The sequence below is a fragment of the Brugia malayi genome, assembly GCF_000002995.4.
Source record: "Brugia malayi strain FR3 genome assembly, contig: Bm_v4_Chr2_contig_001, whole genome shotgun sequence".
Taxonomy (NCBI): Eukaryota; Metazoa; Nematoda; class Chromadorea; order Rhabditida; family Onchocercidae; genus Brugia; species Brugia malayi.
This window is the reverse complement of record NW_025062476.1, coordinates 12,397,371-12,422,902: the sequence shown is the minus strand read 5'-3', so window position 1 is coordinate 12,422,902 and position 25,532 is coordinate 12,397,371. Positions and strand designations below refer to the sequence as shown.

The following is a 25,532-nucleotide window of genomic DNA, read 5'->3' as shown; positions in this document are numbered from 1 at the left end:
TCTAAATTATAAATGGTAATGAATGTTAGATTAAAATTTATGGATTAAATCAAGAATTTAGAATGAGGCCAAATTTTAATTTTAATTTATTCAAATTTTTAATAAAAAATTCAAAAATGTGAATGAAAAAAAATTCCCGAGAAAAATTGAATGATAATTTGATAGTAATACATACCAATACTGAAAATCAATTAATTCCCTCTCTCTCTCTCTCTCTCTCTGTTTTTTTTTTTTAAACTCATTCAAATCTTCTTTCAAACAATTCTCATAAATTCAATGATGCACTTTACCAGAGGCATTCTATTATTTTTGATGGTATAAATGCGCTTGGGCTCCTTTTCTCCTACTATTTTTATGTTTGATTTGAAGGACAAATTTATAGAAAAGAGAAAAAAAAAAATGACAACAAAGGAAAATTAAAAATCGAAAATCATAAAAAAAAAAAAAATAAAAATTAAATATCAAAAATTAGGAAAAAAAAGTAAAAATAAAAAAAAATTAAAAAAAAAAAGTTAGAAGAAGGAAGAAATGAAAACAAAAAATGTTTTTTTTTGTAAATTTTTAGGAAAAAGAATTTTATATTTTGCTATGATTTTAAAACAAAAAAAAAAAAAAAAAAATTCAAATATTTTACAGTAGTTTGATTAAAAAATTAAAATTATTGAAGAAAAAAAAAAATTCCTTTTCACTTTATGAGCATTTAATTATAATTTCATAATTATTCAAAATTTACAAAAATTTTATTTATTAATGATCGACGATATATCATTTCAATTATATTTAAAAATTGAAGAATTTAATAATTGATTAGAAATTTTTTGCAAAAAAAAAAAAAAAAAATAATATAATAGAAATGAAAATGCAATAAAATTAATTATTATTTGTAAAATTTATTTTTGTTAATTTATATTTTATAATAATTATAAAAAAAAAATTTTTTTTTATCAGTTATATCAATTTTGTGATAAAATAAATGTTTGATTTAAAAAATTTTTTTGCAAATTAATCAAATCGCAACAACAATAAAAAGAAAAAAAAAATTTTTTTTAGCAATGAAATTAAAACACATTTTTCAATCAAACAATAACAATAATACAACAGAAATCTCATCAATTTTTAAAATTCGTTTTTCTAAATATTTTTTTTTTCATATTTATTTTAATTTTATGAAAGGTTAAAGGTTAAATGTGAGATGATGTAATTTCGATTATTTTGAAAAAAAAAAATCAAAAGTATTTTCAACTTGTAGCAATTGAAAATGATGATTCATAAATGAAAAAGGTGACACTTATCTTTTACAAAAAGACAATTTGAAAAAAAGGAAATAAATATTTGATGTGACAAAAAGGTTGAAAAAAGTATTTTGTCGAATTGTGACGTAAACTTCTTCAATTGTTCATATTTATTCAAAATGAGAATAATCATTTAACATTTATTTCAAAACTAAATTATTGATTACTTTTTGAAAACTTTTTTTATCAAAAAATGTTAATTAAATGAATTGTTTTTTCTTTTTGCCATTTCAAAAAAAAAAAATTTTAAATATAAATGAATTTCTTCAAAGAACTCTGACATTTATTTGAAAAAAAAAAAAAAAGAAATTAATTCTAACTTCAAAATTAGAATCTTTTCTCGAATTTTCCTATTTTTTTTTTTTTTTGATGAAATATTAGCATTATTTGAGTTCAATGGTTGCTAAGTAATTTTAAAATGATTGTATAATTTAGGCTATACAAAAGCAAAATAATTAATTAAACTTGAAAATGAGCAATTCGAGAAAAATTTCTAAGCAAATTTTTGATATTTATTAATTTTGATTATTTGAATAATTCCACATAATCCTTCCTATCTCATTTGAAATTCAAACATTTAATTGAATTTATTCGTTTAATTTTTTTAATTTAAATTCAATCTTTCACAGTTAATTAATTTTAATTCATATTTTCACATCTATTTAACGAGCATATATAGAAAAAAAAAAAAAAAGAAATGATTTAGCATAAATTACATTACCATTATTTTATAAAAAATTTAATTTTGCAAATAAATTAATTACAATTTTTTTAAAATTTACTTTTTCATATTTGATATAATAACTTTTTGTTTTATGTTAAATGTAAAAATTAAAATTGTTCATTCTGTTATTAATGAAAATGAAAAAAAAAAGAAATTTTAAAATTCTTTCTCAAAAAAAAAAACAAAAAACCAATTCTTTCGATAAAACACTTTTAATTGAGGACAATGAGAAAAACGTTGTGAAATGAAATAATGAAATGATATTGATTTGAAATGAAAAAAAAAAAAAAATAGAAACTAAGACAAAATCATATTGGCATAAAAAATTGTTTATTCATCTGCATTATTTACAGCTGATAGATATACTAAATAATAATAGAGAACAAAATCATTCAACAATAATGAATTGAACGGATCAGGAAATAAATGAGAATCGGTATGAATTGCACAACTAGTGGAACCCGGTATGAAGAGCACAACTAGCAGTATCCGGCATGAACAGTACAACTAGTGGTACCCGGTAAGAAGATCACAGTTGGCAGTATCCGGTATGAAGAGCACAACTAGTGGTACCCGGTATGAAGAGCGCAATTAATAAATCCGGTATGAAGGGCACAACTACTAGTATCCGGTATGAAAAGGCGAAAAATTTTTTTTTAACCGACAATTAATAGTACTGCTCAAACTCAAACTTTGTAAGTTGTAAAATGATTTTATGATTAATATAATTGATAAATTAAAGAAATTAATTAATGAATAAATTAATTAAAATATTTTTTTGTAAAAAAAAAAAAACCATTTTTTGTTTACTTTATTAATAAATTTTAGCAAAATTTATTAATTTAGCATTATTACAGCAAAAAAAAAAAGTGAACAAATTAGAAAGTGAAAATAAAAAGTAGAAAAAAAAAAAAAAGAAAGAAAAAGTGAGTTTGCATTGAAGCTAAAGAGAAAATTTAAATTTTTAATCGAAGAATGGAAGATAAAAGATATACGAAGTAGTGTATGTAGCAAAAATTATTTAGATTAAATTAAAATAAATGATGAATTGAAACTATGCAAAGAAAAAAAAAAAATTAATTAAAAAATTTTTAGCGAATAGATGACATTAAGAAAAATAATTGAATGAAAGTAAAACAAAAAAAAAAAAAATTTTTCATAAATTTCAAACTTTACATTAATTCGAAGTTCTTTTCTATTTTAAATGTAATATTGAAAAATTTTTCTCATCAATATCGCCTAGCCTTAATGATTTCAATTTAAATTTCAATTTGAAGTTATGAAAATTTCATTTATGAACTGAATTGGATTTTATAATTGTTGTAATATACTTCAATTTATGCAAAATTTCCATTGAAAATACATTAGTGAATTGTCGAATGACATTCTGCAACATTAATAAAACTAATAAATAGAAATTTAAATAAATAAAATATATTTGTATCTAAATGACACTTAATTTTTGATGATATTATTAAATTGATAACATTAATAAAACTAATAAATAGAATTTAAATAAATAAAATATATATATTTAAATGATAAACAATTTTTGATGATATTATTAAATTGATAACATTAATAAAACTAATAAATAGAATTTTAAATAAATAAAATATATATATTTAAATGATAAACAATTTTTGATGATATTATTAAATTGATAACATTAATAAAACTAATAAATAGAAATTTAAATAAATAAAATATATATATTTAAATGATAAACAATTTTTGATGATATTATTAAATTGATTGTTTTTCTATTTCTTTTTTTTTTCTTGTATTATTTTAAATGTAATAATTAAAAATGTCATTTAAAAAAAAAAAAAAAAAAAGAATTTTTTTTGAAAAAAGAAACGAAAAGTATAAATTTTTGGTATATGTTATCAAAGAAATTAAATGGAAATTCATCGTTTCATTACTTCGTTTTTTCGTTTTTTTCTTTTCGGAACAATTGTACTTTTCATAGACCGAAAAAAAAAAAGAAAAAAGAATGAAAAATTGTAAATTATTATTTGTTTAAAATTTAATTCTTTAAAACTAATTCAAATTTCTAAAAATTTTCAAATAATTTTGTGAATTTACAAGAGAAAAGGCTATGTAATATAAACAAAGAGGAAAAGAAAGTTTTTTTTTTTTTGAAATTTTAAATTTATTAATGAAATTTTGTTATCATCAAATAATTGCATGGATTTTTTGCATTTAATATTGTTTTGCAAATAATTTTGATTATTTGTTAGGATGTATAATTTATAAAAAATTTATCTAATTTCTTAAATTTTCTCTTTAATTTTTAAAATCATAGAAGAGAAAAAAAAAAAAGAAAAATCACAATTCGTATAAAAAAAAAGAAAGTTATTTTTCAAATTATACTTTTCAAAATTATCACAAAATGATTTTATCAGCTAAGTTTAATTTAAAATAAATGATTTTCTTTAAAAACTTACAAATTTAATGATTTCCTTAAATTTAATAAATTTGACTTGTATAGTTTCGAGTATTATTCAATTTAAATAAACTTAGCTGATAAAATAATACGTAAGTATTCTACCACGTACGTACGACATTATCACGTATAATATCACTATCATAATTATAATCTTTTGCATCCTTATCTATTATCTTAGACTGATAATTTTTTCTCTACTATTTTGAAAAAATACCTTTAGTGATAATTACTGATAACATAACAATATGGATAACTTATTTTATTTTATATTCATTTCAAAATTTAAATTTGCTCCAACTGAAAAAATTTAATTACAAGAAGAAAATAAAAGATAGATTAGACAAATAGATTAGATAGATAGATCGATCGATCGATCGATTGATTGATTGATCGATTGATCGATCGATGCGAATTATGCAATTGTTAGAATTCAAACAGTTTAATTTTATATATTCATCGATTTATGATACTTTTTGACCTTTTGTTTTTCAATTTTTGAAATTAATAAAATGACTAAAATGTTTAATGTGTAATTTTTTATAAGAAATGTTCTCTCTCTTCAATTATATTTTCTTTTATTTTTTTCTTTTTTTGTTTTTTTTTTTTCTTCAAAATTAAATTTTTGGCAAAGCAAAAATTTTTGTAAAATAAAAGTTCAATTCTATTATTTATGAAAAGACTAGAATGAATAACATTGAGAAATAGATGAATCGATTAAATTTCATAGAAATTAAATTTCATACATTCATTTTAATCATTAGAAATACAATGTGAAAAAAAAAAAAAATGTCATTAAGAAATGAAATGAATTAGTTTGAAAAATTATTTCAAAAAAAAAAAAAAAAAAAAACAATAAAATAAAATTTTGCACTCAAAAATTTTTTCATTTCATAAATTTCATTAATGCAATCTGCAAAAAAAATAAAAAATGGTAAAATTTTTCATTCAAATTATTTAAATTATCAAAAATATTTTAATACTATTATATGAATAATTGAGTAATACTAAAGAATAATTTATTTTATTCCTTTTTTTTTTTTTTAAGCTAAAAATGAAAGATTAAAGATAATAAAGTTTAAATTAAATTATTTTCTTCTGTCTACAATAAAATGTTTTTGAGAATGAAATATTATAAGTAAGAAATGAACTAAAATATGATAAATAGTTTAGCTATGAATGAATAAAATTTGTTTAAATAATCAAAGGTAGTGATAAAATTTTATCAATTGATCGATTATCATTTCTCTCTACAAATTTATCACTATCAAAATATTATCACATCGTTTATCTCATCGAAAAATCTTTTTCAATAATTTCACTACAACAACTACACCTATGCATGTATCGGTTTTATTCAAAACAAATATCATTTAAGACTGCATTGACATATTTTTGTTGTCCTATATTTAATTTTAATTTAATTCTAAATAAAATTTATTGATTTTAATTTAGAAATTAAAATTATTGATTAAATTAGTTTTTCAAACGTTTTACTATATAATCAACAAGAAGAGTTAGACATACTACAGAAGATATATGTGCAGTCGAGAATCAAAAATTGAATTCAAAAGATTTATGTTTAGTCGAGAAATAAAAATTGAATTCAATTTTTTGCTTTTTTCTTGTTTAACTTGGAGCAATTTTTGCAATGAAAATTTTTATGTTAATTGTTAAGATAATTAATTACAGAATTGTAAAATGTATTTAATTGCAAATAAATTATTTACAAATAAATAAATTTAATTTATTTATAGGAATTAACACATACCTGAAATTGTGTCATCTTATAAAGATAAGAAATTAGATAGAAATCATTTCATTGTGACACAAAGTATTCAAATAATTCATTTTTTTTTTTTTCTGTTCAGAAATATCGAATCTTTTTTCTTAAAGTGATAATTTTATAAGAATTATATCAGTCGTTATCAGTCGAAAAAAAATCTGCTAGATATAATCTTTATTCATTCACTTCATTTTCATTTTCCAAAAATTCCAAAAATTTTTTATACTTATTCATTTTCACTTTCCAAAATATCGAATCTTTTCTTAAAGTGATAATCAAAGTGATAACTTTGATTACTACTAAAAATCATTTGATAATTTGTAATAAAAGTATGAATGTATTTTAATTTTGTTATGCAAAATAGTTAAATAATGAAATATTACTGCCACTGACTTTGCTACAATTTGTGATAAATTAAATTCAATAAACTTTACATTTGATTAACATCTGATTAATAATTTAATATCTGATTAATTTTTAATTTTAAACTTACAATTTAATTAATTTAGAAAAAAAGAAATAATATTATTTTATTATATAATATTTGATTAGATTAAATCATTTGTAGATTTGAATTTATTGCAATGATACTACACGATGGATACGTTGTAAAACGTGAAGTATAACGTGAAATATAACGTGAAATATTAGGAACACCTGCTAGTCATTCTCGTTTTTATTTTCTCTTAAATTGTTCGCTGCATTGTTGTAGTATAGAATACATTCAGAAATTTTCACGTAAAAAAACGTTTCACGTAATAAACATAATAAATGCATCATTGAACTATTAGCAATATTATTGTCGTCCACTTCTTATACGACTCCTTCCTTATCTTATCAGTAGATATCTAATCATATCAAGCATAAAGTGATCGGTTCCTCAACTAATTCTGAAAATTGCCTCCTCCAATCATTCATCTTGTCATCTTAAGCTTTTCCGCGCTGGGAAAGTGAAAAGAGAAAAAGCAATAAATAAATAAATAAGCAAGTAAACAAATAATTAAATGAGTAAATAAATAAACAAATAAATAGATGAATGTCAATGAACAAATGAACAAATAAATTTCCGAATAAAAAAATTTTAATATTTGTTAGTAAGTTTAACTCTCGATTGCATATTAGCCATTACATTAATATTTCAGTTTTCGATACATTTTTTAATCTTTTTGAACAGCAAACATTTCTAACACTTTGAATTATCAATTCATTTAATTAGTGCGCACAGTACGTTTTATTTTTTTGAAATTTATTTTCGTCAACCAATTTTGAACAGAATTATTTGCAGTAGCAATTATGATTGTGTTACACTTCAATTCTTTTAATAATTTTTTTAATAGGCTATTTTAATTTGTAATTATAGAAATGGTTACAGTTTATTTGCATATTTTTGTTGTTGTTTCACTTTTAATTGAACAAACTGATCAGATAGAATTATTTATTTTCAAAAAAGATTCATCCAAAAAATAACCAACGACAGTATAAACACTTTAATGTTGACCTATCTCCTATCATTATCATATCAACAAAATATTGTCCTTATGCCTAATGTTCATGAATACAACTTTTTTTTGCTTTTACAATTAAATAAAAAGAACAAGAAAGAATGTAAGTAGCATGCTGTACAATAAAAAAAAAACAAGACTGGGATCAAGGAACTACAGTTTAATCTAAGCAGCAATCAATCAATAATAGATGACAATTGAGGGGCTTAAAATTAAAATCCTACATTCCGCGACACATAATAAATCATTTTTGTTCTTCTGATAAATCAAAATACTCAATCAAATAGTAAACAGAATAGTTTAAGTTCAATCAAATTATAAATAGGATTACATAATATTTCGCTTCCTCTCACGAAAGAAAGAAAAAAAAAAAAAAAAAAAAACAACTTGAGAAAATTATAAATTACATAAAATTGCATCAGTGATAATATGGTGACTATTGTTCAAAATTGCTTATGAATTAATAAAATATATCATTAATATAATAAGTGGACAAAATTTAACGATTAAACAGGTTCACGTAACCTTTTTAGACGTGCTACAATTGAATCATCTTCATTACTAGTTTTAGCAGGACCAGCTGTAGAGAGTTCTTCTGATGGCATATCTGGCAAATCCTTAATCATTGAATCTATCTCACTATTGTCACTAGCAAGTATAGCATTTAATTCAGCTTCAAGATCTTTATTAATTTCACTGGCAGCTAATGTTGGCACACCAGCAGCAATAGCATCTTGAATTTCCTCAGCAGCTGCCATAGCATCATCAATATCATCCATAGTTTCATCAATCTATAACAAATAAAAACAAAAAAAAAATTGAGCAAATAAAGAAATAATATCCTAAAGTATTAGGTAAAAAAAAAAAAAAAATGGAAGCAAAGAATAGAAAATAAATTAAAGAATGATATTATGTAATAAAAGTCAACTGAAATGAATTGAAAATAACAAGAGAATTAATTTAAAAAATATACCTTTTCTGGAGAAATACCTTGCCTTTGCAAAGTAGCTTTAAAAGCATTAGCACCAGCTTTGTATACATCCAAAATTTGTTTATTTTGCTTTGTTCGTCCTAATTGTTGCATCATTTCCAAAAGCCTTTGATATTGATTGTCTTTTGATTCAATTTCTTTTAGAGCTCGCTTCTTTTGACGTAAATATTGCGCAGCATGATTCTTATCACCTTGACGTATGTATAGACGAGCATCTTGTTCAGCTCTGAAAAAAAAAAGAAGAGAAAAAGAAATTATTAAAGACAACCAATTTGACATAAAAAAAAAAAAATATTCATAATAAATAAAAATAATGAAACAATAACTTTTCAGATTATTAAAAATAATTTACTTCTTTGCTTTTATTTCCAAACGTTTAATTTCATGTTCTAGTTTGCTCATTGCTCGCCTCATATCATGAACACTAGCATCAGATTCTGTCCACTTGATAGGACCATGAGCAGCATTGTCACGAAATTTCAAAATCTCCTCACCTATTTTAGATGAACCTATTGTTACCTGCAAGTAAACTTACGATTACAAAAAACAGCCAAATAAAGAAAATGATAAACTAGATGAATTATCGATCACATACGGAAAATTTCAACAAATCACAGCAAATTTCTAGAAGCTATTCATTCAAAAACAGAAGCAATAAATTGCACGATCAAAATAAAGTTAAAAATAAAGCATTTTTTTTTGTGATGGACAATAATTGCCATTTTATGACATAAAATGAAAAAAAAAAAAAAAAAAAGAAGATCCATAATAACAAACTTCGCCTCGATTAACAAGTTCTGCTAGTGTAACATCATAAGTTTTCTTGTTAGCAACTAAATGTTTACATTCTTCAAAAAATTCTGCCGAATCAACGATTTCCGGTAGCATATCATCATCAACAGCATATTCACTTCGGAAAAATTCCAACATATTGTCAGCATGTTTCTGGAAAATTTTCACAATGCTTGGAAAAAATTTTCAAATGTTACAACTATCCAATTTATATAGATGTAATTGAAAAGGACTAAGTAAAGTTAATAATAAAAAGAGATATTACTTTAACAGTTGGAAGATGAACATATTCTGTCTGATTATCATTGGTAGCACCCCACAAACTTCCCATGAATGATTTGTATCCTCGCTGAAGCCAATTCTGATTTCGGGTTTTGTAATCATCCAAAGTGGTAATTTCACCTGTACTGAAAAAAAAAAATACTTGCTTTATCATATATCAAATTTTAGCAATTAGAATCGATCATTGCAGTGTAATTTTGATAACAGTGATTATCGATTACAATCTATTACAGTGTTCTAAAAAATTTTAAATTATTTGTCAAATTTATCTGTTTTATTTACATCCTCTAAGAAAAATTTGCGGATATTTCAAGAATCATCTGTCATCTTAATAAGTATATAAAGACGACAATGTAATCAATGTATTAATAACAAGGCACAATAGAGGTATAGCTGTTTAATCAGTGATGTCAATATCATTTGTGAAAAAAGATGTGATTTGTTAAAAGTTATTTCGAATTTTAAATGTGCCAATTTAGCAGCAACGCTGCACTGCGAAAAGTTTTCATATCTATAACGAATCCATCCACTTAGCAAAATTATCATTGAAAAACATAATATATATATATATATGTAATATATTAAAATTTCAATCATATGAAAAGCTTACTCAAGCATATGTTGAATAATAACATTAAGCGAACCCGGTAGCTGGTCACCTCGACGAAAGCGCCGTTTCAATATATCGATAGTAAAAATTGCATTTCTCTCACTATCACATGATTTTGCAATCATATCGGACCAAAATTCGATTTTTCGATCATAATCATTTGGATTCACATCTCGTGCCTGAATAAAAAAAGAAAAAAAAAATTGACATATATAATGACGAAACAATGTGAAATACATTTATTCCGGATTTCTTGTAACAGTTTTCCATTACCTACGTTTGTCAGATTCACAGTGTTAAAGCATAAACTTGTTAAAATGTTGAAAGTTCGGATAATTTATGTTAAAGCAAACTTGTTACATTGGATTGATTGTCAATTAGAATATTTACCAAAATTACTGATAAACGGAAAATTGAAAATGTGTTATACCTTTATCATGGACATAAGCCCAGACATCTGCTCGTCGTCTGCCCATACTTCTGGGAATTTGCTGCCCATTACATTCAGAAGTATCTGCAGAAAAGCAAATGAAAACATTAAAAAATGATTAATACCATCAATAACGCTTAGTGATAAATCGTTCCTCTAAATTATGCTACGAACGAATACTATTCTATAGCAACAAATAATAAGTAAAGAATTATAAGAAATAAGCAAATCGACAAACATATATATATATATATGTTTTTTGAGCGTAATTATGAATTACAGTTCTGACACGAAAAATAATTAACATTACAGTTAATAAACAATGAGACATACGTTTACGAGTCATCACAATTTTACAACGACTAAATACAGTCAAATGATATGCAAAAAAAGAAGAGAAAAATATCAGATAATTCTCAGATAACATTTATGTTTACTAAGCATACAAAATATTAATGCTTTGGACTAATCAAAAAATTTCCCTTTCTTTCATTTCATACTTTCAAAATCATCATAAAATCTCTTCATTGAGACAGTAACATCGTACGGCAATAAAATTCAATTAGATAAATTCACTGTAAAACTAATGAAACAATTACATTAGTAATTATCGTTACTTTAAGAAACTGCACTGTCATCAAAATCACAAATAACGAAATCTCTCGAAATCTTGAAAATATTTCTCAAGCTTTTTTTTTTTCGACCCGCCGATAATGAATTATGTAAAGCAATACTTAATACCGTCTCGTTCCGTCTATCTCGAAATTCTTTCAGATCACTTCTAGAATTTCTAAATTGTATTGCATATTTGCAGATATTCCCCATCAATTTCCTACATGAAACACCACATGTACGAATGAAGCTAATATCGTAATATCACCACGTACGAATGAAGCTAACATCGTAAATATCATCACGTACGAATGAAGCTAACATCGTAAATATCATCACGTACGAATGAAGCTAACATCACAGCATCATCATGTACAGACGAAGCTGACAATATAACATTATCACGTACGAATGAAGCTAACAACATAACATTATCACGTACGAATGAAGCTAACAACATAACATTATCACGTACGAATGAAGCTAACAACATAACATTATCACGTACGAATGAAGCTAACAACATAACATTATCACGTACGAATGAAGCTAACAACATAACATTATCACGTACGAATGAAGCTAACAACATAACATTATCACGTACGAATGAAGCTAACAACATAACATTATCACGTACGAATGAAGCTAACAACATAACATTATCACGTACGAATGAAGCTAACAACATAACATTATCACGTACGAATGAAGCTAACATAACATTATCGACACTTACGAATGCGGCTAATAATACAACATCATTACTACGTATAAACGATCATCAACACGTACGAATTATACGACTACGAACGTAGTAAATACCGTATGCAAAATATCACTGCGATGAGCAAACATTCCTTTCAAAACTTAATTAAAAGTATTCAAATTAAAAATGTGTTAAAGAAATGAAACAATAGTGAATGACTACTTGTATAAGCAAATAATAAGTGTAAATTTAAGTTTGTACGAAAAACATTTTAAAAATTAAAAAAAAAAAAAAACTTAACATTTATAATTTTACTTAAATAATTATTTTTAAGATTATTGATTACAAATATTAATTACAATTAATTCAGTTTACCCAATCTCTTAATTATTAATTATTTCTTACTTCCATTACTTTTACAACAAAAGTATTTATCAAAATGTCATAGCTATTATGCCATTTGCGTAAAAATTCTTAACGCATTCTCTTATTTCCTTTCAATCTCTAATATCTCTCAATTTGTTATAGTGTTTTCTTTTTTAAATTTATTTATTCTTTTAGCTTTTACTATTTGACACATTTTGTTGTCAAATTTTAAAATAAGTAATTGTTATATTCGTGAAATCAATTTGGCATAATTTATTTTCAATTTTTATTTTATTAATTAATCAAATAATAATTTGAAAATGTATGCTAATGTGAGAGAAAAACGAAAATCTTAAAGCAAATTAGTTCACACTGATATTTCTTTTAAATTTTATAGCAAATTTTTATCAGTTTATCTAATTTAACTGAGGAAAAATTGTATTTCAAAATATTAATGTAAAATGAATTTTGAACTAATTCTTTGAAAGATATGTGATAAGAATATGATAAGAATATACTTTATCAGTATGATATGATTCAAGCTATTTAAGTTTTAAATCTAAAGAAAAAAGAAGATAGTAGTGTTACTTATCATTCGTATGTTATTTTGTATTGATATCTTTATAATCTAAATTCAAAATCTAAGTTTTATAATTTTGTAATCTTTATAATTTGTAATTTTAAATAAGTTTTCGCTTATTTTGCAAAGTTTTGTCCTAATCTTTTATCAGCTAATTTATCTATTATTATGATGATTTTATCTACTGTTATGATATTTTTTTATTTATCATTATGATGATTTTTTATCTATCTCTATGATGATTTTATCTATTGAATGTTTATTAACAAATATTATAATAGATATATAATAAATATTATAAAAAATAATAAATATAATAAATATTATACTAAAGATTATGCTAAAAAATAATACTTTTAAATTCATGTAATTTAGTGCACTTTTTAGCTTATATCAATTTCATTTTTCAAATTCAAATTAATTCTTTATGGTATTTTCTACATTTTAAACATTTTTTTTTTTTGCAATTTTTTTCGAAATAATTGGCAAATTTATTTATTTTAAAGAATATAGAAGTAATAAAATTACTTAATGAGTTACCATAAATAGTCTGAGAAAATTTTCGATAAATGTCAAATGGTATAATCATTAGTGTTTTGGAGGAAAAAATCTTCTACAATATCTGAATTAAACTATTATTATTAATTATTATTATATATTATTAATTATTTATTATTATTATTATTATATTATTATTTTATTATTATTATTATTATTATTATTATTATTATTATTATTATTATTATTTTATTATTATTATTATTATTATGACTGCATTTTTTGCTTTTTACTTATTTTTTAGTTTTTAAATTGTTGTTAAATTTTTCAAAATTAATTTGATTGTAACTTTAAAAAAATCCAAAATATTTTTTATTTTATTCATTGCCAGTTTTAGTTAATATTGAAACGGTTGTAATTGGTTGTGTTAAGTAAATTAATTGAGTATTTTATAATTATAATTTATCAGTGAAATTTGTGATCTTTATATTTTCTTATTTCTTCTTTTTTTTTTCTTTTTTGAACTTTGAATGTAACTTCAATTTTAGGTAATTATCAGTGAGATGGTTAAATCTAAATTAAAAAATAGGAAAGCAAAGGTAAATATTAATGAAATTCTTCGAATTGGTTCAATAATGGAACGTAATAATATTCAGCAGCGAAATAGAGTATGTTATAGTTATAATAATAATGATAACAGAGTATGTTATAGTTATAATTATCTATGATATAAATTTAAGAAAAAGTTAATTCTGGAAAATTTATTCTAATTCTTGTAAATTCAAAAAATATAAAATATGTGTATTTTGATACTTTGTTGATTTAAATTATTATTATTTTTGTTCTTGTTATTATTATTATTATCGTTGTTATTATTATTAATAATTATTATTATTAATTTATTGTTATTAATTATTATTATTATCATTATTATTATTATTACTATTATTATTATTGATTATTAGTATTTTTATTATTATTACTAGTTGTGGTAGCAATCCAAACTGCATATTTTGATATTTAACTAATTTAAATTGTTATTATTGGTTATGATAACAGTCAAAATTATTTTTTTTTTTTATAATACTGAAAGAAAATTTTCAAAATTTTTTCATTAATGCTTACTGAAAAATTATTTATCAATGTTGAATTAAATTATAGATTATGAATTAAAGACACTTTTGGAAAAATAATTTTAATGTTATGGAATTTCTTTCTTCTTTTTTTTATTTTTCAAGGAAGCATTTGATTGGTTAGCAGAGAATCGTGATCAAATGGATAGTAATCCAAAGAATTTTGCAAATCATTTAATTATTGCAGTTGGACAATTAGTAATAAGCAGAGATTTAATCAAAAATGTATGTAAATTTTTTAAACTTTAACTATTTATTAATTATAAAATGAAAATATTTGTCGTAAATTAAAAATTTATTAGGATTTTTATAAAAGTAATTACCTATTATTATTATTATTTTTTAATTACTATTATTTTTGCTCAAAATAATTTTTAATACTTTTATCTTTCATCTTATCGAATAAGCAAATGTAATTAATCACTATCATTCATTATCACCACCAATATTTGTCCTAAAATTTTATCATTTTAATTTTTAAATATCAAAATTCATGTTTGCAGTTTTTTTTAAACAAAAAAAAAAACTTAATTTAGGTCATGAAAAAATTGTTCAAAGATGAAATTATTACATCGAATGAGTATGAACGAAATTTTCAACGTTTTGAAAATTTATCTAATGAACAATTACCAACGGTGGTGCTTATTTCTAATATACTTCAAAAAAATTGTGCATACTTTCAAGCTGATGCAGTATAATAGTTTTAATTAAAAGTTGAAAATTGCTCTGTTTATTTCTTAATAAAGAATGTTTAGTAATTATTACAATTATTTGAATGTAGTAAATTAATTATTAACAAATAATAATTATTATTTTTTTTTTTTGCTTAATTTTAATTATTTGTTTATGGATATTTAATTATTGATTATTTGATAGGATAATTTTGCTTATTCTATCGATGCATCATAATTAAAACTAACTAATTGCTATTATTTATTATTGTTATATCATTATTCATCCTCCAAATTAGTGATATTTTTTTAAGTAATCATTTTGTTAATGATTTTATCAATAATTTAATTAATGGATGATAGATGTAAATGAATTAATTGAATAATTAATTGTCTAAAATTGGAATTCAAAGACTGATATTTTAAACTGCGTCATAATTAAATATAACATTGCATTTTCAAATAATTTCTGATTAATATTAGCTATAATTTTTGTTTCTTTTTTTTTTGATTTATTTTACATTTTTCTTTAATATACGTAAAAATTTAGAGCATTCAAAAATATGCAAATTATGATTTTTATTAAAAAGATTGTACTATGAAATGATTGAAAAAAGGAATATTTTATATTTATTGGATTGAAAATTCATTACATTGATTGAAATGAGAATTAACACTAAAAAATATTACAAATTAATGAAATTAATTTTGTTTGTTATAAAAAAATTTTATTTAATCAAAAAATAAAAAAAAATAAAAAGAAAATCTAATAAATGTGAAATAGAAATGTGATTTTAACGGAGCAAATAAAAGGTTATTGACATCATTTTTCGTTTTCTTTCTTTCTATCCTATATATTTCTAATTGAAATTAAAATTACTTCTAAACATTTCCAATCGTTCCCATTTATTTCTCTTTATTTTACTTCATTTTTTCAGTTTTTTTTTTTTTGAAATTAATTAAATTAATATAAAATAAATTAATAAGAATAATGTAATTAATAAAATAATGAATAATTTGCTGTAACTATTTACATAATTCTATCTTATTGATATTCTAATAATCTTTTAGTTCATTGAAATATTGCAAAAAAAAAAAAAAAAAATTAAAATAAAAATAAAATTTTCAAATTTTTGTTATTTCAAAAATATGAAAAAAGCAAAAGATAACATTTAGTGTTTATTGTTAAATATTTTTAAAAGTGTTCACTCATTCAATCATATAATATCGTAAATTTCGATTAATTAAACAGTTTACTTTACTTTTTAGAGTTAAATACTTTTTAGGAATTAATAGTAAGAAAATGCAGAAATATTTTGCAAATTTTAATTTCTTAATTTTATTTTAATTTTAATTGCACAATGACCAAAAATTAATCAAATTAGAAAATATAAAATAATTACTAAATTATATAGCAATTAATTAATCGCAATAATTTCTTTTAAAAAATATAAAATAATTATTAAATTAATTGGCAATTAATTGCAATAATTTCTTATGTTCAATATTAATTCAAAAAAAATTTTTTTTTAAAAAAATCCATTTTATTTACTTTTGTCATTTATTATTTATTACAATAAAATGAAAATTTTTATTTCATTTATTAGTAACTGTTATAAAAATAAAATTTGTAAATTTATTAAATTTTCTAATTGTTGAATTTGTATAAATATTTAATTTAATTATTACATACGGATGAGTATACTGGCAACACGGAAAGCAACCGTAATAGCAACCGGATGTTCAACAATATGCATTTTAAGTGTTGTAATTTTATTACCATTAATGCATTTTCGTAGCCAAGAAGTAATATCAACACTACTTTCACAGGTTGAATTATGCAAGGTATGTATAATATTAAAATTTATATTTGTAATATTCCTTTTTATTTAATTAATTAAAAAATTAGAATAATCGATTTAATAATAATTATGAATAAAATATATTTAATTCAGTTTGAAAAATTATTTTTTTTTTTACTCAAAATTTTACAATAAATTATTCTTTTATGTACTATAAAAAAAAAAAAAAAAAAAGAAAGCTTAAATAAAATTTAAGTAATCCGGAATTTGAAGTACTGTTAGATTTTGAAAAATAACAAAATTTCTTAAAAACTACTATCTATGAAATTTTAGTAAGAATTAAAAAGAAAACAAAAACTGTAAATATTTGTTTATGAAATGATAAACAAAAAAAAAAAAAATTCATATTAATTAAAAGAGAAATTGATTTTAAAAAAAAAAGGCAGAAATGAAATAATAATAGGAATATGAAATTATAATAATAATTAAAAATACTTCATCGAAGAAATGGAATATTTTATAAATTTTTTCTCATTCGGTAAAAAGAAAATAACACTTCAAGATTAAATGAATAAAATTAGATAATTTCAATATTTTATACTCTTTTTTTTTTTTTTCTAAAATTAAAATCTTATACAAAAATTACTCTTTTAATTAAAATCACATACAAAATTATTAATTTATTCATAAATTATTTAAAGGCTCAATCAGGTGATATTTGGAAGCAAATAGCTTTGGTTGGTAATAAAATTCGAAAATCTCGTTCTAACAATTTCAATTTACCTAGTACTTTTATAAATGATGCATGTTGTGCTTGTTCACAAGGATTGCCAGGACCTCGAGGATCACCTGGAAAAGATGGTATACCAGGTAATTACCACAAAATATGTATTCTCTTCTTTTCATGGTTTAATAATAATAATCGTTAATAATGAACATTAAATTTTTAAGTATACTGATATGTCAAAAATTTATATTTGATTTAAATTAATTAGCAAAAATATTATTAAAGTTTTAAAAAAAGTAAAATATCTTTTTTAAAAAAAATTTTTTTTTCATTAATTTAGATTGAGATGATAAAATTAAATTTAATGTGTGTTAGTATTTGAGTATTTAATTAATATTGCAGGAAAAAACGGTGAACCAGGTAAAGATGGTAGTAATGGACGTAACGGTGTATACCTTCCTGCTCCACCACCAGGCACAAATAGTTGTCAAAAAGTCAATTAAATTTTATTTTACAAAAAAATGTGACACTTTGATTTAATTCACTCAAATTAATAACAATGTTAATATTTTTATTAAATAAATTCAATATAAGAATATTTTAATGGAAAATTTCGAAGTAATTTTTTGTTTTTATTTTCATAAATTTTACAACTTCATTAGTGCAAGATAAAATTTCAGTGTCCACCAGGTGCACCAGGACCACCTGGTTTCCCGGGTCCAAAAGGAGAACGTGGCAAACCTGGACCACCTGGAAAAGCAGGAAAACCTGGAGAGCCAAATCGACCTGGACCACGAGGACCACCAGGACTTCGTGGGGAACCAGGACCTCCAGGACCGAAAGGACCAGAGGGTGATCGAGGTAGAGTATTAAATGGAGCACCACCTGGTCCAACAGGTCCACCAGGACGTATCGGTCCACGAGGAGCACCCGGTGGTAAAGGTAACAAAAAAAAAAAAGATTTTCAATTTTATTTTCAGTATTATATTTATAAACTATTCAAGTGATCTTTTCTCAACTGACCGACCATATTATACTAAAGTTTATGATATTCTATCTAAAGTTAATTTCTTAGGACATGATGGAAAAGCAGGTCAACCAGGGAATCAAGGTGTACGAGGTTCAGGCGGAGAAAGAGGACCTCCAGGAGATCCTGGACTACCAGGTCCACCAGGTGTACCAGGTGAACCTGGATTTCCTGGCAGTTGTTCACATTGTCCAGGTTTGTCATTGTATAAATCATTTCAGAATGCAACTTTAATTTATTTTTTTGAAAAAAAAAAAGAAATATTTAACAACAAATTTTACTTTCAGAATAAAATGTTCATTATTTGAACTTTGAACTTTTTTATTTGTTTATTTTTTTCATTTAAGGATTGATTCCAGTTGTTTCATCTAAAACATACACACAAAAACCATTGATATCATCGACACAATTAAATATTCCATCTGTGGAAATTTTACAAACTGCTGAAAATTCTTATCCAAGTTCAGTTCCAGAGCAAAATGATCGAGAATATTTGTGGATTTTGAAATAATTCATTTTTTAAACATAAACATATATATGTATATGAATAATAATTTAACATGTAATTTTATTAATGAAATATTAAATTTAATTATTTATGAATTATAAAATTGATGTGAAATTCTTTGATCTTTGTGATTGATAATGATAGTCTTTGAATTGATATACTGATATACCGGATCATCCTGATATGCTGCTAAATTATCTTCCAAGAAAACTGGAACTGGTACATCGTCCCATATAGCATGTCATTCCTGATGGACACATACCATGTGAACATGCTATAAATTTAAAATTGAATTATAATTTAGTTTAAAAAAATTTTAAGCTTAATTAAACATATTTAAAAAATGCACAATTTTACAAATTATAACGTTACAAATGACAGAAAAAAGAAGAAAACTTTGCAAAATATAAAAAAAATTTTTATGTTACAGATTTTTTCTTTTTTTATTATTATTATTATAAGTTATTTATTATTAATTATTTTCCTATTATTTGTTGTTTGTTTTTTTTTTTTTTTTTTTTTTTGGTAAAATAAAATTAATAATTCAATTGATTGTATTCATAGTAATAAAATTAAGAGATAAACATATACATCACAAATTATAGTTTTATATATTGTTCATTAAAAAAGTAATCATTTCAAAATGAATGGAAATATTTTAATGATTGATATTAGAAAAGATTTTTTTTTTTTTTAAGTGTTGAAAGAAAATCATACATAATACTAATTTGATTGTAAAATTAATTTCATTACGAAAAATTTTAATTTCATTTCAATTTTACTTGTTACTTTCTTAAAATAGTGTGTATTACTAATTAAAAAGCACATTTAATTATTAATACTAAAATCTATAACTAATTAAAAAGCAGAAGAAGAAATTTGAAAATATTAAAAATTTAACCAAAAGTTGATGTTAGAGCATTTCGAACACAAAATCCATTAATGCAGTAATAACCAACAGGACAAATTGCTCCAGTTGAACAAGCTAAAATTTTTTTTTAAAAAAAAGGGAAAAGAAAAAAAAAGATTGAAATTATACTTAAATATATTTTTTAAATTCATATTAATTTAGTTGTCGAGAAAATGTCGAGAAACATTTAATTTTTTTTTTTTTTCATTATTCTCTCGTTTTTTCTCTTGCAGCTTATTTTACCAATAATTTTAAAGATTAAAAATGTTAAAATTTATTTTTGAAATTATTTTTTTTCTTATTTTTTTTTTAAAAAAAAATTATTTAAAATACTTTTACTATTTTATTTTTAATATTTAACAATAATTTAAATGTTTTATACATATAAGCATTGGTTGATTACGACTTCCAATTTGTGCAGTATTACTTGGCAAGCAGAAACCATTAACGCATATTTGACCACTTGGACAATTCTCCGTTAAGCTGCATGTTTGTGTACCTAGAATTATTCTCTAATTCTTACTTAAGTAAATTTTACTGATTTTTTTTTTTTTGTAATGAAGAATTCTAAACTACTAATTTAAATATTAAATAAAATGTTACAATAGTAACAGTAATAGTAATATTAGTAATAGTAATAATCATAATAATAATAATAAAAGTAATAATAACAATAGTAATAGTAATAATAATAACAACAGTAATACTAATAATAATAATAATATTAGCAATAATGACAATAACAAGAATAACAATGATAGTGGTAATGACAGTAATAATGATGATAAAAATAATAATAACAAAAGTAATAAAACAATAATAATAACAACAATAGTAATAAAAACAATAATATTATAATATTAATATTAATAATAATAATATTAATAATAATAACAGTACGAATAATAATAATAGTAATAAATGAAATTTGAAAATATTTAGTATATTTAATTATTTATTGCTATGCAAATGAAAAATGATTAACAAATTTATGGATAAATAATTTGAAATGTTTAAAATTTGTTAAATATGACATTACCAAAGCTATATGACATTGTCCCATAAAAACAACCATCGTAGCGACAAATCTGACCGCTATAGCAATTAGCATTAGTTGTACATACTGCAACATATAAATAAATAGTATTTAAAAGTGTAACAATATTTAATGAATTTAGAACCGGAATTAAAAAACCGGAAGTAGAGTATAATTTGTAACTTAATAATTAAATTTTGAGTAATATATTTTAGTAATAGTTTTTTTTTTTTTTTTTTGAGTAATATATTTTGAAAATTTCATTTTTGTTTATTTCCTTTCTTTTTTTTTTTTTTAAATAATAATTAGTAAACAGTGTAGAAGTAGAAAAATATTTATAGAAATGAAAATTATTTGAATAATTTATAACTCTCTCTCTTTCTCTCCCTCTCTCTCTCTCTCTGTATTCCATTTCATATTTGATAAATAATCAAACTTTTAATTAATATAAATTATAATTTATTTGCTTTATGATTTTTCTCTAAGATATTTCAATAAGTTGAAAAAAAAAGTGTATTTATTCTTGAAATATATTATTTATTGAATTTTAATGCTAATAAAAACAAAATCCATTTAAAATTTTTATTTTTAATTAGTAATTTTTTTTTTTTTTTTTGTTTTAAATATATATACTAAAGTTTTATGTTCTAATTAATATTTTAAGTTATGTTTAAAATGTAATTAAAAAAATAAATAAATAAATAAAAACAAACATCGTCTATTTCCAGTAGGTATAAAACCTAACCGATTTGTATACCACGGATTTGCTACCAGTGATGGATTCATATTCTGATTAATTGGAAATGGAATGAAATTATTTGGAATTGTAATTGTGGTAGTGAGGAGAGGTGTATTGCTCCAACATACACCTTAAACTTTTAATTAGTATTTAATTATTATGTACATATTAATTTTTATGTATACATTTTAATTTTTTTATTATGTATGTATTAATTTAATTTAATTATTATTATTGTGCATTACTAGTCTATTAGTAATTCAGGATAAGTAAATTAATGTTAATGTTTTGTAACTAATGTATTAGCAACATTAATAATACAATAATATTATCATATTAGCATAGCAATGAAATTATTTCTCAAATAACAATATGAAATTCAAGTTAATCAAATTATCATTTTTACAATTGTAAAAGCACACTTTTCTTTTTCAATTTAAAAATTTTTTAAATTAATACTTTATTTTTTTTTCCATTATTTCATTTGCTTAAATAAATTATTTTTTTAAATAGTTTTAAAAATGATCAAAATTATAAACCATTTAAGCATTGTTGACCATATGGACAAGACATATAACGACACATATCCATTCCGTATCCGGAAAGCAACGGTAATGGCAAATTATTACTGTTTACTTCTTGACAATAAACAGGACTGCAAATGCTATCAGATTTAAATAAAAAAATTTTAGTAGTGATATTTAAATAAAAAGTAAAAGTAATTTAAATAAAAATAAAAAGTAATCAAAATTAGACATATTTAAAGTAGAAAAATTTTAATATATTTAAAAATGGATTAGTAAAATTAAAATATTTTAATATGCAAATTTTAAATTTCTCATTTTTATCATTTAAAAAAAAGAAAAAAATTATATGTTTATGCTAATAATTTTTCAAAAAAAAAAAAAAAAAAAATTGAATAAAAAACGATTGTATGCAAATGATTGGAAGAAACTCAATAAAATTTTTTATTTAAAATTTCGTTTGAAAAATTTTCGTTTTTTTTTAAAATAAATGTTTCATAAATAAATACAAAAATTCTAGTTTTTTAAAATTTGAAATAATTTAATGCAAGTATGACCTTCAATAGTATTATTTTACTATTTTATAATTTTAATCTTTTTTTTTTTCCTTTTTAACTGTTCAATATATTCCAAAATTTACAATTTTATCTTTTAGCAAAAAAAAAAAAAAATAGAAATAAAAAATTATTCTAATCAATTTTTATTATTCAACTAACAATTATCTATGAATTTAAATAATTAATTTCAAACATTTACTATTTTTTATTAAAATATCAAAAACTCACAAAATTCTCAACAAAAAGAAAAAAAAAAAATCATTCTAATTGATTTTTCTTGTTTACTAATGATAATCATTCGATTTCAGAGTTTGATAATTCTTTTCAAAATTTAATTTCCAAACATTTCCTACTTTATCAATATTTTCAATTTTTATTCGTTAGTGAAATAAAATAGATTTTTGGATTATTTTAAGGAATATTTTTAAACATTCAACATTTTATTAATCTAATAATTAATTATTAAATATTATTTCCAATTAATTATTAAATAATTGAAAAAAAAATAAATTGCACAGGTTGTTAAATTTTCTTTCTAATACTGAATTCTATTGAAAAAAAAAAAAAAAAATGTGAATTAACAAGAATTTCGACTTTTTCCCTCTTTTAGTTCATCAATCAATAAATTTTCAAAAAAAAAAAAAAAAAAAAAAGAAACAGGCTAGCAAATTTACAAAACAAAAATTTTTTTGTTATTTTCAACCTGTTTTTTTTTTTTTTTTTACATAAAAAGATTTTTAATTTTTAAAATTTCACAAAATTTTTTTGTTTTCTTCTTTGAAAAATTACTAAATGAATAGCTAGAAAATAGTTTTTGTTTAAAAACATTCATACATACAAGAAAAAGAAAAAAAAAATTGGCTAATTAAATTTTAAAAAAAAAAAATTTTTTTTTTTTAAGAAATATTAATTTAAAATTAAAATATAATAGCATTAATTTTGATAATACTATTAATGCTATTACCTAAAATTTTTTTGTAAAATTTTATTTGTGTTAAAATGTTTAACGCTATCATAATAATATATTTTAAAAATAAAAAAATTATTTTGAAAAAACAAAAAAAAAAAAAAAAAAAAAAAAACAAAAAGAAATTCAATTAAAACGAAAGAAATAATTTATTACTTTAAAAGTAAATATATAATTTATTTCATTCTTTTAATTTAAAAAAAAAAAATTATTACCTTAAATTGATGAAAAAACGGATGAAAAGCGGAAGTATCATATCTGTATAAGTGACAATAATTCGTTATGATACGTATGTATGTATGTTTGTGTATGTGTATGTGTGTATGTGTATGTGTGTTTATTACATACAATAATTAAATACAGGTAATAATTATCTGAGCAAACAGGTGAGAATAACTGTGATCATGGAACTAGCAATAAAAATGCATGCATAACACATCTTCTCTCGCTTAATCAAAAGTAATTGTCAACTTTCACTTCATTGTTATTATTGTTGACAAACATTTTTGGATTAGGATTTTATAAATTGTAAAATGAAAATTTTACAATTTTTGAATAAAATATAACAAAAGGGAGAGGAAGTGGAGGTGAAAAAAAAAAAAAAAAAAAGGATAATGATAATATCAAATGTAATTAATTGTTAATTGTGATCTATTATTATGTTAAAATTAATTGTTCTTTGTTTTTTTGTTTTTTTTGTTTTTTTCAAAGTAATTAAAATTTAATTTAATTAATAAAATTTTTGTATGAATTTTTATTTAATTTAATTAATAAATGTTTGTTTTTGTTTTCTTTTACTGTTATATTACAATCAAATGAACAATAATTATAAATTAATTAGAATTGATTAATTGAAATTGTCACATACTGGAACAAAATATTTTTTATTTGTTTATTTAGTTATTTTTTTTTTTTTTTTTTTGAATAGATTTTTAAGCTTAATAAATTACAAAAATGTTGTTAGAGAAATTCATCATTTTGTACCATTGAATTAAATCTTTTTTTTCGTTCTGAATTGAATTTTAACACAGTTTAATTTATTTTAACCATAATTTGTTTTAATATAATTAAGCTTAATTTTTTATTTATTCAAAAAATTAAATTTCAAACAATCCTATATTTATTATAAAAAAATTCATACGGATCGAAAATACAGGTACATTTATAAAAATTTGCAATTATAATAATTTTGATTACGAATTATTTTAGAAACAGTGATAATCGCTCAATTAATGCTATTAATTTCTTAATTTAAAAAAAAAAAAAAAAATTAAAATTCATTACAGTAAAATACTCATTTTTTAAAAA

General features: G+C 21.4%; 4 protein-coding genes across 4 annotated transcripts; 2 read left to right on the top strand and 2 right to left on the bottom strand.

Annotated features, from left to right (window-relative positions):
- Window positions 1-8,259: 8,259 nt before the first annotated feature.
- Bm5977 (Uncharacterized protein) lies at window positions 8,260-10,927 on the bottom strand (the record flags this gene model as incomplete). Its single annotated transcript, XM_043079341.1, has 7 exons — window positions 8,260-8,544; window positions 8,727-8,970; window positions 9,097-9,263; window positions 9,522-9,689; window positions 9,802-9,943; window positions 10,429-10,607; window positions 10,859-10,927. 7 exons carry the CDS (start codon window positions 10,925-10,927, stop codon window positions 8,260-8,262), a joined length of 1,254 nt encoding a protein of 417 aa, XP_042935275.1.
- A 3,259-nt stretch (window positions 10,928-14,186) lies between these two features.
- Bm1574 (Uncharacterized protein) lies at window positions 14,187-15,454 on the top strand (the record flags this gene model as incomplete). Its single annotated transcript, XM_043079340.1, has 3 exons — window positions 14,187-14,291; window positions 14,862-14,981; window positions 15,293-15,454. 3 exons carry the CDS (start codon window positions 14,187-14,189, stop codon window positions 15,452-15,454), a joined length of 387 nt encoding a protein of 128 aa, XP_042935274.1.
- Window positions 15,455-17,122: 1,668 nt separating this feature from the next.
- Window positions 17,123-19,494, top strand: Bma-dpy-9 (Nematode cuticle collagen N-terminal domain containing protein; the record flags this gene model as incomplete). Its single annotated transcript, XM_001893366.2, has 6 exons — window positions 17,123-17,272; window positions 17,931-18,099; window positions 18,359-18,450; window positions 18,637-18,898; window positions 19,032-19,178; window positions 19,331-19,494. 6 exons carry the CDS (start codon window positions 17,123-17,125, stop codon window positions 19,492-19,494), a joined length of 984 nt encoding a protein of 327 aa, XP_001893401.1.
- Window positions 19,495-19,685: 191 nt separating this feature from the next.
- On the bottom strand, window positions 19,686-22,767 carry Bm5566 (Uncharacterized protein; the record flags this gene model as incomplete). Its single annotated transcript, XM_043079339.1, has 6 exons — window positions 19,686-19,765; window positions 20,393-20,476; window positions 20,784-20,900; window positions 21,441-21,524; window positions 22,151-22,306; window positions 22,716-22,767. The coding sequence occupies 6 exons, from the start codon at window positions 22,765-22,767 to the stop codon at window positions 19,686-19,688; spliced, it is 573 nt and encodes a 190-aa protein (XP_042935273.1).
- Between the last annotated feature and the right edge of the window lie 2,765 nt (window positions 22,768-25,532).